Below are 11995 nucleotides of genomic sequence, written 5' to 3'. Positions count from 1 at the left end.
CTCTTAGAACCCCTTCCCCCTCCTCCCTTCTGTCAAGCGACTTTGTTAACTACTTTGAAAAAAAGTTTGATGATATTCGTTCTTCTTTTTCTAACTCACCGCTGGGTCACCTGACCCAGCTTTCACCCACACACTAACCTCTTTTCCCCCTCTCTCTCCAAGTGAGGTTCTTACCCTCATTACCTTTGCCCGTCCTACCACTTGTCCTCTGGACCCTATCCCCTCAAACCTCCTTCAGACTATCGCTCCTGATATTCTACCGTTTCTCACCCATTTCATCAACACTTCTCTAACTTCTGGTCACTTTCCAAACAGTCTCAAGGAGGCAAGAGTAAACCCTCTCCTAAAGAAACCCACTCTCAACCCGTCTGATGTTATAAACTACAGGCCTGTCTCTCTCCTCCCGTTCCTGTCTAAAACACTTGAACGCGCTGTCTTTAAACAACTCTCCTGTTATCTCCATCAGAACAACCTTCTGGATCCGCACCAGTCTGGTTTCAAGGCAGGTCACTCCACAGAAACTGCTCTCCTCGCTGTCTCTGAGGAACTGCACACTGCTAAAGCAGCCTCCCTCTCCTCTGTCATCATCCTTTTGGACCTGTCTGCTGCATTCGACACGGTGAACCATCAGATCCTCCTTCGCACTCTCCAAGAATTTGGAGTTTCAGGCTCTGCACTTTCCCTCCTCACCTCATACCTCAAAGTCCGCACCTACAGGGTAACTTGGAGAGGGTCAGAGTCCGACCCTTTTCAATTAACTACAGGGGTCCCTCAGGGCTCTGTTCTTGGTCCCCTCCTCTTCTCTTTGTACACAAACTCGCTCAGATCAGTCATTAGCCTGCATGGTTTTTCATACCACTGCTACGCTGATGACACCCAATTAATTCTGTCCTTTCCCCGCTCAGAGACCCAGGTCGTCGCACGCATCTCTGCTTGTCTAGCAGACATCTCTCAGTGGATGTCTGCTCACCACCTCAAGCTCAACCTTGACAAGACTGAACTGCTTTTCCTTCCGGGAAAAGATTGTCCCACACTTGACCTAACAATCAACATCGGCACCTCTGTTGTTTCCCCGACTCACGACTGCAAGGAATCTGGGTGTGACCCTAGATAACCTAGATGTCCTTCACTGCAAACATCACTGCTACAACCCGCTGCTGCAGATACACTCTTTACAACATCAGGAGGATACGTCCCCTCCTGACCCAGAAAGCGACGCAACTTCTGGTCCAGGCTCTCGTCATCTCACGCCTAGACTACTGCAACTCCCTCCTGGCTGGTCTACCTGCATGTGCCATCCGACCTCTGCAGCTCATCCAGAATGCAGCGGCTCGTCTGGTCTTCAACCTTCCTAAATTCTCCCACACCACACCGCTCCTCCGCTCGCTTCACTGGCTTCCAGTAACTGCTAGAATCCACTTCAAGACACTGGTACTAGTGTACCATACTGCGAATGGATCTGGCCCTTCCTACATCCAGGACATGGTTAAACCATACACCCCAGCACGTGCTCTCCGCTCTGCATCAGCCAAACGGCTCGCTGCACCCGCACTACGAGGGGGACCCAAGTTCCCATCAGCAAAAACACGTCGGTTTGCTATCCTGGCTCCAAAATGGTGGAATGAGCTCCCCATTGAAATCAGGACAGCAGAAAGCTTACACATCTTCCGGCGCAGACTGAAAACTCATCTCTTTCGACTCCACTTCGAGCGATAGAATTACTAACAAAGCACTTATATACTAATAAAGGACTGGCTTATCTAAAGCCAGTTGAGTAGCACTTGAAATGTTTTGGCTCTATGAAACCTGATGTACTTATATGATTCTGTTTTCTTCAAGTTTGTATCTTCCTGGTCGAATGCACTTATTGTAAGTCGCTTTGGATAAAAGCGTCAGCTAAATGTAATGTAATGTAGTGTATGTACAGCTCTCAACATGCCCAGACTTGTAGTGATTTTCACCTCTTTTAATACTTTTCGCCTCATTCTGAAAGAAAGAAGTGAAATGTGCCAACGTGACGGCCGTCTTGGTGTGTGGTGCGAAACGGGAGATGTAGTTCATTGAGCGGTTTTACGCAAAAAAAAGTGTTACTTCAGTTTTACGACACATATTTATTTTGTTTACTTGCAAAATTATCTTTTAAATTGACAAACATCATATGTGTAGTTCGTGGCACAATTCAAACGGGATCGAAAGATAATCTTTCTCTCGCCATTGACTTCAATACATACTTTTTCCGAAATAAGGTCCCATGGAGGTCCCCCGGAAAGGGAGGGACTTCGCCACTCTATTATAATCGGGTGTGCCAAATATTTACTGATTAAGAGTTTGATCTATAAAAAAGTCGGAAAATAGTTAGTTAAAAATGAATAGCTACATAAGGATCAATGTAAGCTTGGCTACAACACAATATTTTTCCATTTATCTTTCACGATTAATTGTTTGTTAACACTTTCTTAGAAAAATACTTTAACAATCAATCTATGATCAAAATTGTTCGCAATTATTTTCCTAATAGGCTACCACGTTTAAAATCATATTCCATTGTTCCAAAAAACGCCTGCAGAGAAATTATATTTACTGTATAGAGACCATATGATACAATTAGTAGCCTCCAATGTATTTCACACAAAACATTGTTTAAAATAATCAACTGTCATCTGTCATCATCACTGTGTGCTTAATGATCTGATGTGTCAAATGATGATCAGAGAATATTTAGACCCCAATTAGCAAATGTATTTTTAAACAAAAAGAGCAGATAATAATTATTGTAATATAAATGCTGATAACCATAAATAATTTTTAAATAAAAAACGTGTTAATGTGATCTTATACTGTTCATGGTTAACATTTCACATGCTTTTTTATGCCTTGCAACAGCAAAATGTCGTCAAATGTAAGGCAATATGTACACTGTAAAAAAGCATACATTTGGGATGTTTGTTTTGCTTACAGTATGTATAAATTCATTGCTTGACATTTACCTTCAGATGGACTGGTGGACAGCAGTTGTCATCTCACCTGGCTCCTCAGCTCGACTGGCCCCTGAAACTAAAACTTCTTCTACCCCTTTTCGGGACGTCTAGCATGGTAATGACGTTAAGAATAAGAAAAACGAATACATAATACCAATTCATATTAAACAGATTAACTCATTGAAGGCACAACGCTTTTTTTGATTTAATTTATTAAGGTGACAATTTCTATATTACACATCTTTCATGTACATCGGCAATTGAACAGGGAAAAGAAAATATAGTGTTACCATAAACCTCTTATTAAAACCTTTCTTTTTAAAAAAGAACATTTGTTATTGACACCATTTACAACTTGTTTTCATATACAGGAGAGTGACAGTGGTTATAGTTGTACATGGAGGGGAAAAAAGGCGGTGAATTATGATATTCACATATTTATCTGCCAACTCCCTGGGATTTTTATTTGTGTTCGACCCAGATCAAAACCTCACTCTGCATCAGGGGTAACAATCTGAGGCAACGTTTCATTATGATACATTCGTTATATTACACTGACTGTGTCTCAGTAGTTGTTATCCATGCTGAAGTGTCATCAGCATATAGCTTTTCCAAACTGGTGCACTCTCTCAGAACTCTCGGTTCATCTCTGCCATGACCATTTTGCTAAAAAAGGATTTCTGATGCCTGAGAATGGAAATAAGGCTACCTGAAGGCTCATGACAAACACCATCTCACCACCAAGTTGAAACAAAGAGCCCAGGACTAGATTATTCACATGCTGAGAAGAAAAGGGAGGGATATTTAGTTTTAAAGTGCTCTGCTATGTCACACCAACACCACCTGAGCTAGGGCTGCACAATTTGGAAAAATACCCACTGGCAATTATATTTTCGATATGATTTGCAATATCAGAGAATTATAATTTTTTTATTACGATTATCAATAAAAGGCTCCTATTATGCTCATTTCAGGTCCATATGTGTATCGTGTGACTCTACTGGACAAGTTTCAATTCTTTAATATTCAAAAAGGTTTTCTCATACTGCCTGTGCTGCAGCACCTCTTTTCACCCTCTGTCTGAAACCAGAGCCCTGTCTGCTCTGATTGGTTAGCTGGCTGGCTGGCTCGGTTGTGATTGGTCAACAGCTTAGAAATGTCCCCGCCCCTTAGCCTATGACGTACAATGTGTTGGAGCGCTAGCCAATACACGCTTGAGTGTTAGAGAATGATTTTGTGATTTACTTCACAAAAATCGACTACACGCTACAGGAAAGTGAAAACCCAAAAAAGCATAATAGGGCCTCTTTAAAAAAGTGATACGAGGATGGTGTGGTTTCTTTAAGAGGATCATACTGAACAATAATTTTTATTAATAGGTCTGTAGAATACTGTTAAGGCCGGGATATATTTTCAGCTCCACTTCATTCAGAATATTTTCAAATATGTTGCCTTAACAGAAATGTATATTATTGCGTTTACTGCAATTTGGATATTGCACTAGTCCATATTGTGATTTTAATAAAAACGTGATGAATTGTGCCGCCCTAACCTTTCTATTTAGAGTGTATTTAACTCACTCTAAATGAGCCACAGCACTCCCTGGATCTCTGTGACTGATCAAATGTGTGACATCAACCTAACCAAACAGATGTTTGCAGTTTCATTCCACATCTGGAGGTGTCTGTCAGTCACACACTTCTGTTATTACTGGATAGTTAATGAGATCCATAAAGACCACAGTAAGAATTCATACCTGAACACACCATTTTTTAAATTGTTTCAGACATACATTTATAAATCAGTATCTCGGTCTGAAAAAGCAAACTGACATCAGATGGATTTTGACTGTAAATAATAAGGAGGTAAATTATATTTTAAGTGTGGAAGAAAAACTGAAGTTTTAAATACCTCATGCATCTTTTTGACAGAGTTTTCTTCGTTTTTCCTGTTCATTTTGTGGTAGGCTGTTGGGCAATACGTTCATCAATCTCCTTCAAATGCTACATATGTGTTTTCTTGCAATTTCTTGTGGAGTTTTGCAAAGAAAGCATTCAAAATGTCACTTCAGATTTGATCTAAACTAAAAGAAAAAACAAGATTTGGTTTGACTTGCATTTGGTGTTTTCACTTGCTTTCTAAAAATAATAATTTAAAGTTCTGACACATTAATTGAAGTACTTCATACATATTTTAAAATACTTCATTCCCACTAGATTTGTCAGGATCTTGTCTTTAACAAACCCACCCTGTGAATTAAAATAACCCTCTGAAGCTGATCTTAACACGAATAACTTATAAAATACTCCCAGAATTCTCTATAATCCAAGACTCCCCATTCCCGTCACAGCGTTCAAACTCTTTCCCTATAAAACTAGGGTCAGTCTAAGTTCTGTTGTGCACATTTCCCACTACTTTAAAATAATGGAGGCTCCAACACTTTTCACAATCATTAAGCGATTCACAGATCAAATACTATAGAACACAAAAACAAGTGATCTAGTTACGCGTGTTAGACATGTCGCAAAAATCTCTTTGCAGCACCAAGATTGTCTGTTATTTAAGCATTAATTTGGGGCACTTTAAAAAATAAACTACGACATAGCAATCATTTTATATGGTCACAAAAAAATCCACTTAAGTCATGAGAGAAAGTGAGAGAGATTTCAGGATGTGATCAAAGTCACCGTTTGTCATCATTTTAAATGTGGACACGATAAACAATCTTAGGGCAACAACGTCTGCTTTTTGGTGAAAGGGCACAATGAGTAGATTTTTCCAAAATGTATAGATTGTAGAACAATCAATCCTCACTTCAGAAGTGTGTGGATCTGGAACAGAGACGTGGATTTTCTCTTCTTTTTGCCGTTACTTGTCCGTTTGTCGGCAACTTCTACCATAAAAATGTAGCGACCAAGGTGCCAGATTGTAAGCATTGATTTAGGAAAAAAACGCAGACATAGTGCCAGGAAAATATCAACGACATGCAGAATAAACTTCCTTCCAAAACAAAATTGAATCTGGGGATAGCTTTTATCTGCTAGCGAGCACCGTCACCCTCGTTTAGCTGACTCTAAATGTGTTAAAAAGAATTGTACTTGAACAAATCCTACTCATTGTGCCTTCAACCCCGTTAAAGAAAAAGCACACCCTCTCAATCTTATCTTAAAACAAACACGTTAGGAATTAAATCACGATCAAAGTCACCGTTGCGAGACTCTACTTTAAGAACCTGTGCCCTTTCTGGTTTTAAGATTTCTACGATGCCCCCCCGTTGCTCGCCGTTACATGATGTGAGGAGGGGGAAATCCTGCAGATTTCATGGAGGGTGCGTTTTCAGGATCCCATGCATAATTTGCCGCACATCCTGAGAGATGGGAGCAGCTTCAGGTTCAGAAGAATACAACATTTTTCAGGTACTTATCGAGCATCGAGAGGCCTGCCGCGAGCAGAGAAGACCATAATCCCAGCTCCGTAGCAACAGCATGCAGGCGACGGTCTCACACACGCACCCGAAGGAGTAGCAAACGAGTGTGTGCGTGCATGCTTGAGTAGAATGAAAACACCCGCTTTTTCTGAAGGGGCTCCCTGATTTGAACACTGTATTTTCCTTCAGAGTCCTGCACCCACTATCAAACGCCTCCTGATTCCTTTCACTCCTGTCCGAAGCCTTCCGTCTCCTCGATGGCAAACAGCAGCTTCTCCTTCATTTGCTCGTAGCTCTTGTATGGCGGCAAGTCCAGTCTGTTGAAGCTGGGAAAATAAAGTAAAAAAATAATATATATTAACTGTTTATCAGCTTGGCATTGGCCTGATCCCCAGACGGTGATTATTCAAAGTAAGAGCGGAATGAGCATCGTACAAGACTCTGAAAGAATACTCATTAATCCTTGGGCTATGAGGTCAATGTTTGTAGCTGATCCCCAGTAAAACAACTTACCAAGCTAAGAGACCAAACTAAAGGGGGTAACAATACAAATTCTTACAATGAACTGCTACAAACAGGCTTAGTTGTCTCCATGCCTGGGTTCTTTATATTCCTTAAGTCCATAAGAGTGGTTCATTTACATCCACCGACAACGTTTTTGGAATAATGTCATGTGATCTCTATCGCTGCCTGTCAGATGCACTTTAACTGAAAACAAATATACTTTCTACACTCTGTTGTTGGGTATGCTTGTACTTATCACCTTGAGAGATGCAAAATAAAAATGTCACCACCTTTTTTCTCTTTAGTTTGGACCCCTTTTCCTATCAGGTATGAACATTTGTATTTGTTAGTTTGAAGAGGATAAAGAAATGGGTTGCATCACTAGGTTCACTGCTTTAAATACATTTTTGATAGTATTTTGTAGCTTTGTGTAAAATGTATTGAAAAGGTCTATGACATAAAGTCGCCTGAAGCAAAAGTCTGAGCTATTAATTAGTTTGTTTTGCTAAGTAACAATATGGCCTCTAGGCAGAGGTGGGAGTAAGTCCTACATGTGCAAGTCATGAGCAAGTCTCAAGTCTTGACCTACAAGTATCAAGCAAGTCCCAAGTCACTGTGGTGAGAGTCAAGCAAGTCAAGTCAAGTCATTACTCAGGTCAAGTCAAGTCAAGTCAAGTCAAGTCATACGAAATTCTGATGAATAAGCCCAGTTTCCACATTTAAATCAGTTAAAAGACAGTGGTTATGAAAATGGATTCAACCCACACTATGATCTTCATTACATACACAGTTAATCATTTGAAATCTAATTTAGACCGATGACAATCATATTAGATCAATATTAACCCTAGAACTGCAGACAATATAGCTAGGACTCAGTCAAAAAGTCTGTTCAAAAAGGCAGAATTCCAGGTAAGAAAATCATATATGGCATTTGCCATTACACATATTTAATTTAAATGTCTGTTAACACTAGAACCGCCAACAGCACCAGCACCTACATAGATATCATTTTCAAATCATTTAATTTGTTCCTCTTCATAATTTCCTTATAAACTAAGTAGGACGATTTAAAACTCACTTAATTGGGTTAATTTAGAAATTGCTTCAGTTTATCATCATAACAGATCAAAAAGTTCAGATTCATTTTACAATAAATCAAGGAATGATGCACTTCTACAAACAAACACAACATAATTAAAACATTTAAACAAACTACTAAAAGTAGATGAACTACATGATTCAACAGTTTACAGTAACTTCTGATAACACAGGGGAAATAAACGAGGCATCTCTTTTCCTCTCTCTCTCTCTCTCTTTCTCTCCCTCTCCTGACAGCCCGTCAGTATCAGGGTTAGTACAAATGAATCCCTTGGAGGTTCTAGTGTTCATTTACCGTTTTGTCTTCTCTTTGCAATGCTTCATCGATTTGAAACCAAGTCTAACGTAGCTTAAACTTAACGTTAGCTTTCTAGCTAACACAACACATTCACGCACCTTTCTCTGTGGGTTTTTTTGTAGTGACGAATGAAGTTGGATGTTGTGGTGGTCGTGTCACTGATCTTTATGCTGCAGACCCTGCATACCGCTGTTCTCTTCTTATTAGCGTCATCGACAACATAATCCTTGAATCCAAACTTCACTATTTTTGGAGTAACGCTAGCCGCTGCCATGTTAACTGACACTCCTGCCGTCTAGTGGGTTGCCAGGTTTGCGCGCATGGCGCTATAATCACCCAATCATGTTTCGAAAAAACTAAACGTAATATCTCACTACAAAAACAAACGCAAATATTTAATTTAAAAAAGTCAAGTCCTTTCAAGTCATCTGTCTCAAGCTTAAGTCAAGTCTCAAGTCATGAATACCAAGTCAAAGTCAAGTCAAGTCTTTTATCAATGTCCAAGTCCAAAAATATGCGACTCGAGTCAAGTCATGTGACTCGAGTCCCCACCTCTGCCTCTAGGTTTGATTCACCCCGAGTCAATCTGCTGCAGGTTCTTGTGAAGTTTGCATGAACTCACCACGTGTGACTTCTGGGAAGCCAGTTTTCTTTTCCCACCTTCTCGATACAGAACTTCTGGGGACCATTGCTTCCTGTAAAGTAAAAATAAAGTTTATTTAGTTAAATATATACACAAGAAACTGGGACTAACACAGTGAGATCTCACCGATACCTAGCTTTACAATCTTAGTTAGAAACTTGTGTAAAAAACTAAAACTAAAGAAAGTCATATATATTGATGTTTTACCCATAAGGTCGGCAAAGCCTCCGACAGGCAGGCGACAGGTTCCTGTGACAAACTGCAGCAGCCTCATCCTCTTCTCGTTGTCCGCCTCCTTTATGAACTGTGGGACAAGAGGCAGGCTGGTTAAAACACTGAAAGGTCCAGGTAAACGTATACAATCACACATTAGACATACATCAATTATTCATTGTGTAAACAGAAAGGACGGGTTTCGGTATTCTTTCTTGTTTTTTACCAATAATGAACAGAGAGATTAAACATAAACCAAAAAAGGTAAACCACCTCACTGCTGATTGATTTGCTTCAATGCAATGATTTCAAAACACAATACTAACCAACAAATTGAAAATTAGGCTTTTAGCACAACACGTTTTTGGACTGATACAATTTCTTACAGAGGTAAGGTGCAAGATTTTTTTTTTTCTTCAAAAATGTATATACATGGTCATAAATCCCTCAAAGATGACCATATTAAGAATCTAAGACCTTGCTAAAGCCATGCAAAAATCCATTGACATTTGACATTACAGTGAGAATCGCATTTTTTGGGCGAAACCCCCAGAAAATCATCTTATCAATATATCTAGGAAAGCCCTCAGTCTATGGTTTGCAGTTGTAAAGTTTCATAAGGCTGTCATTATCCTAAAGGTCACAACAGGTCATTTTATTAAGTGAGGTCAGTTTACAAAAAATTGGATAACATTGCATCGTGAATAAAGTCAGCATTCCTGTCATTCCAAAGATATGCAATGCCAAGAATGTGAAGTGACCCTAGTATCCTCAAATATACAAATGTACCTTTTAAATGAGGTGAAAACAATGCATTTGTGCAGCATGCAAATTTCTCTGCAGTTATTTTGCCTGAAAATGGCCCCTATGGATCTTTCTCCGTACATTACGTTAATAATAAAGTTTACTAGGTGAATGCTGACCTGCCAGAACCAGACGATCTGTTTGCTGCTGCGAGCGTAGTGTCTGTAGATGGTGTTTTTCTGCCAGTCTGCCAGGTCGATCTCCTGCATACCACACAGCATCACCTGCAACAGAAAACATGTTATTTAAATAAAAATATTTGTTTATTAATCTAAAAAAATTACTTTGAAACCAGCTTGCATTTCTTGCAGCACTTTCAGGTAAAGAATAAGAGTGTCAGGTTGTTCTCTACCTCGAGCTCTTTAGCATCGAAGTACTGCAGGTACTGCTGAGGGAGGACCTCGTTGAAGCCTTCAAAGAAAGCCTGAGTCTGCTCCTCCACCCCTCGGGACAGCCTCCACTCTGCTACCAGCCTGCGGGGGGGGGGCGGAGGCACACGCACATGTTACACTCTACTTCATCAAGTCAGAAACACTGCAAAGTGGTCTACAGTAAAACCCTCCAGACATTATAACTGTGTGACTTATGAGTGAAATGATCAGTTATCCACCTGATGTACTCCTCCTTGTTCTCCTCCGTCACCTGGAGCTCTCCTCCGTCTGGCTTCAGCTCATGGGTGGAGATTTCCCCCAGGATCTCTTTGTCCACGGAGAAGAACATCTCCAGCCCGCACTCCTCGATGTTGTTATCCCTTGAAAGTTAACACACTCTGATCATTCATATGATTTTGGAGATGAAACACCAGATTATGTTTAAAAATCTATTCATTTTGTATCCAGATACAAGGATATCCATAGCCTTGAAAAACTATTAATATTAAGTATTTTCAAAACTTTAAAGACTTTGTATGAAAGCTAATACTTTAACCACGCTTGGTACTTTTTTTTGTTTTGTTCCAATTAATCTCACTGAACATGATTTATTAATACAATTGATTAGATTTCATTGGTCTAATATGTGTGCCATCAGCATCACTGCAGACTGCTTTGATTTGGTAGGAAATGGTACATTTTGTATTGGTTTCATAGAATTAAAATAACTTGAGCTCTTCTTGAAGTTCCATCAAGAAGAACATACTAATATTAAAATCAGGTCCCACCGGTCAATATGGAGGTTAAAACGGACCTTTCTGGGTAAAATACGTGTTCTGGTTGTGAAATCAAACTTGTCATTTTTTTTGTTGACCGGATTGTGTGTGTTTGAGTTGTCTGCTTTTATTGTCCATGAAGTTTAACTGACATTGAGATATAGCTGCTCTGATTAATTAAACGCAAATATTCTATGAGATTGCTTAATCATTGTCATTTCAGGTGTGTTTTATGCTCTTACATTTCTACAAATAGCTGTATTATTGTATAGTCTGACTCATTTAGCAGGACTTGCCTCAGACACTCTCAAAGGCTTATGATTCAACCTGGATTAACCATGGATTGTGTGACCAATGGACCTTCTGAGCCATAGTCTGACATCACAAAATAAAATCATCCACAAACACAAAGAGTACATTCAACAAGATGCTGAAAACTAGTCAAGGGTGTCTGATACATTCAGAGTGTTAATCTAAAAAGTCGACTCAAACTCACTTGATCCACATGAGCGAGTTGTAAAACTCCGGGTCGATCGACTCCAGGTCTTTGAGGGCCAGGGGCTTGTTGAGCATGCGCTTGTAGAATGGCAGTGAGAAACCAGTGTCGATGAATTTGCCGTGGAAAAGAGCCTGATGGACAGAAACACACTTTGCTTCCTTTCTGTAATCTGAACAGTACAAAACCCTAAAACTATAAACTAATGCATTAGCCGTTAGCTGGTATTTACCGGACTTTGACCAAAAAATCTGTTGAAGTCAAACACGTTAAAATGTGTCATATTGTCCAGTGGAAAAAATCCCCCCCAAGCACAATTTGAAGTATATGTTCTTATTTTTTGTAAGGTTTAAAGCTGAGGTAGATAGTTAACAATTCTGGTGT

General features: G+C 39.7%; 1 protein-coding gene across 2 annotated transcripts in view; it reads right to left on the bottom strand.

The window, feature by feature from the left end:
- Positions 1 to 3173: 3173 nt before the first annotated feature.
- Positions 3174 to 11995, bottom strand: part of itchb (itchy E3 ubiquitin protein ligase b) — a 33644-nt gene continuing 24822 nt past the window's right edge. For both annotated transcript variants that reach the window (XM_034144844.1, XM_034144845.1), the window contains 7 exons: positions 11612 to 11745; positions 10579 to 10719; positions 10321 to 10441; positions 10088 to 10192; positions 9159 to 9255; positions 8931 to 9003; positions 3174 to 6731 (listed from right to left, as the gene is read on the bottom strand). In XM_034144844.1, the coding sequence (XP_034000735.1) occupies positions 6632 to 6731; positions 8931 to 9003; positions 9159 to 9255; positions 10088 to 10192; positions 10321 to 10441; positions 10579 to 10719; positions 11612 to 11745 (771 nt within the window). In that variant the 3' untranslated portion in view covers positions 3174 to 6631. The remainder of the gene's footprint in view (positions 6732 to 8930; positions 9004 to 9158; positions 9256 to 10087; positions 10193 to 10320; positions 10442 to 10578; positions 10720 to 11611; positions 11746 to 11995) is intronic.

The sequence above is a fragment of the Trematomus bernacchii genome, unplaced genomic scaffold, assembly GCF_902827165.1.
Source record: "Trematomus bernacchii unplaced genomic scaffold, fTreBer1.1, whole genome shotgun sequence".
In the NCBI taxonomy this organism is placed as follows: Eukaryota; Metazoa; Chordata; class Actinopteri; order Perciformes; family Nototheniidae; genus Trematomus; species Trematomus bernacchii.
The sequence above is the reverse complement of the archived record's forward strand: the minus strand, read 5'-3'. Positions and strand labels throughout refer to the sequence as shown.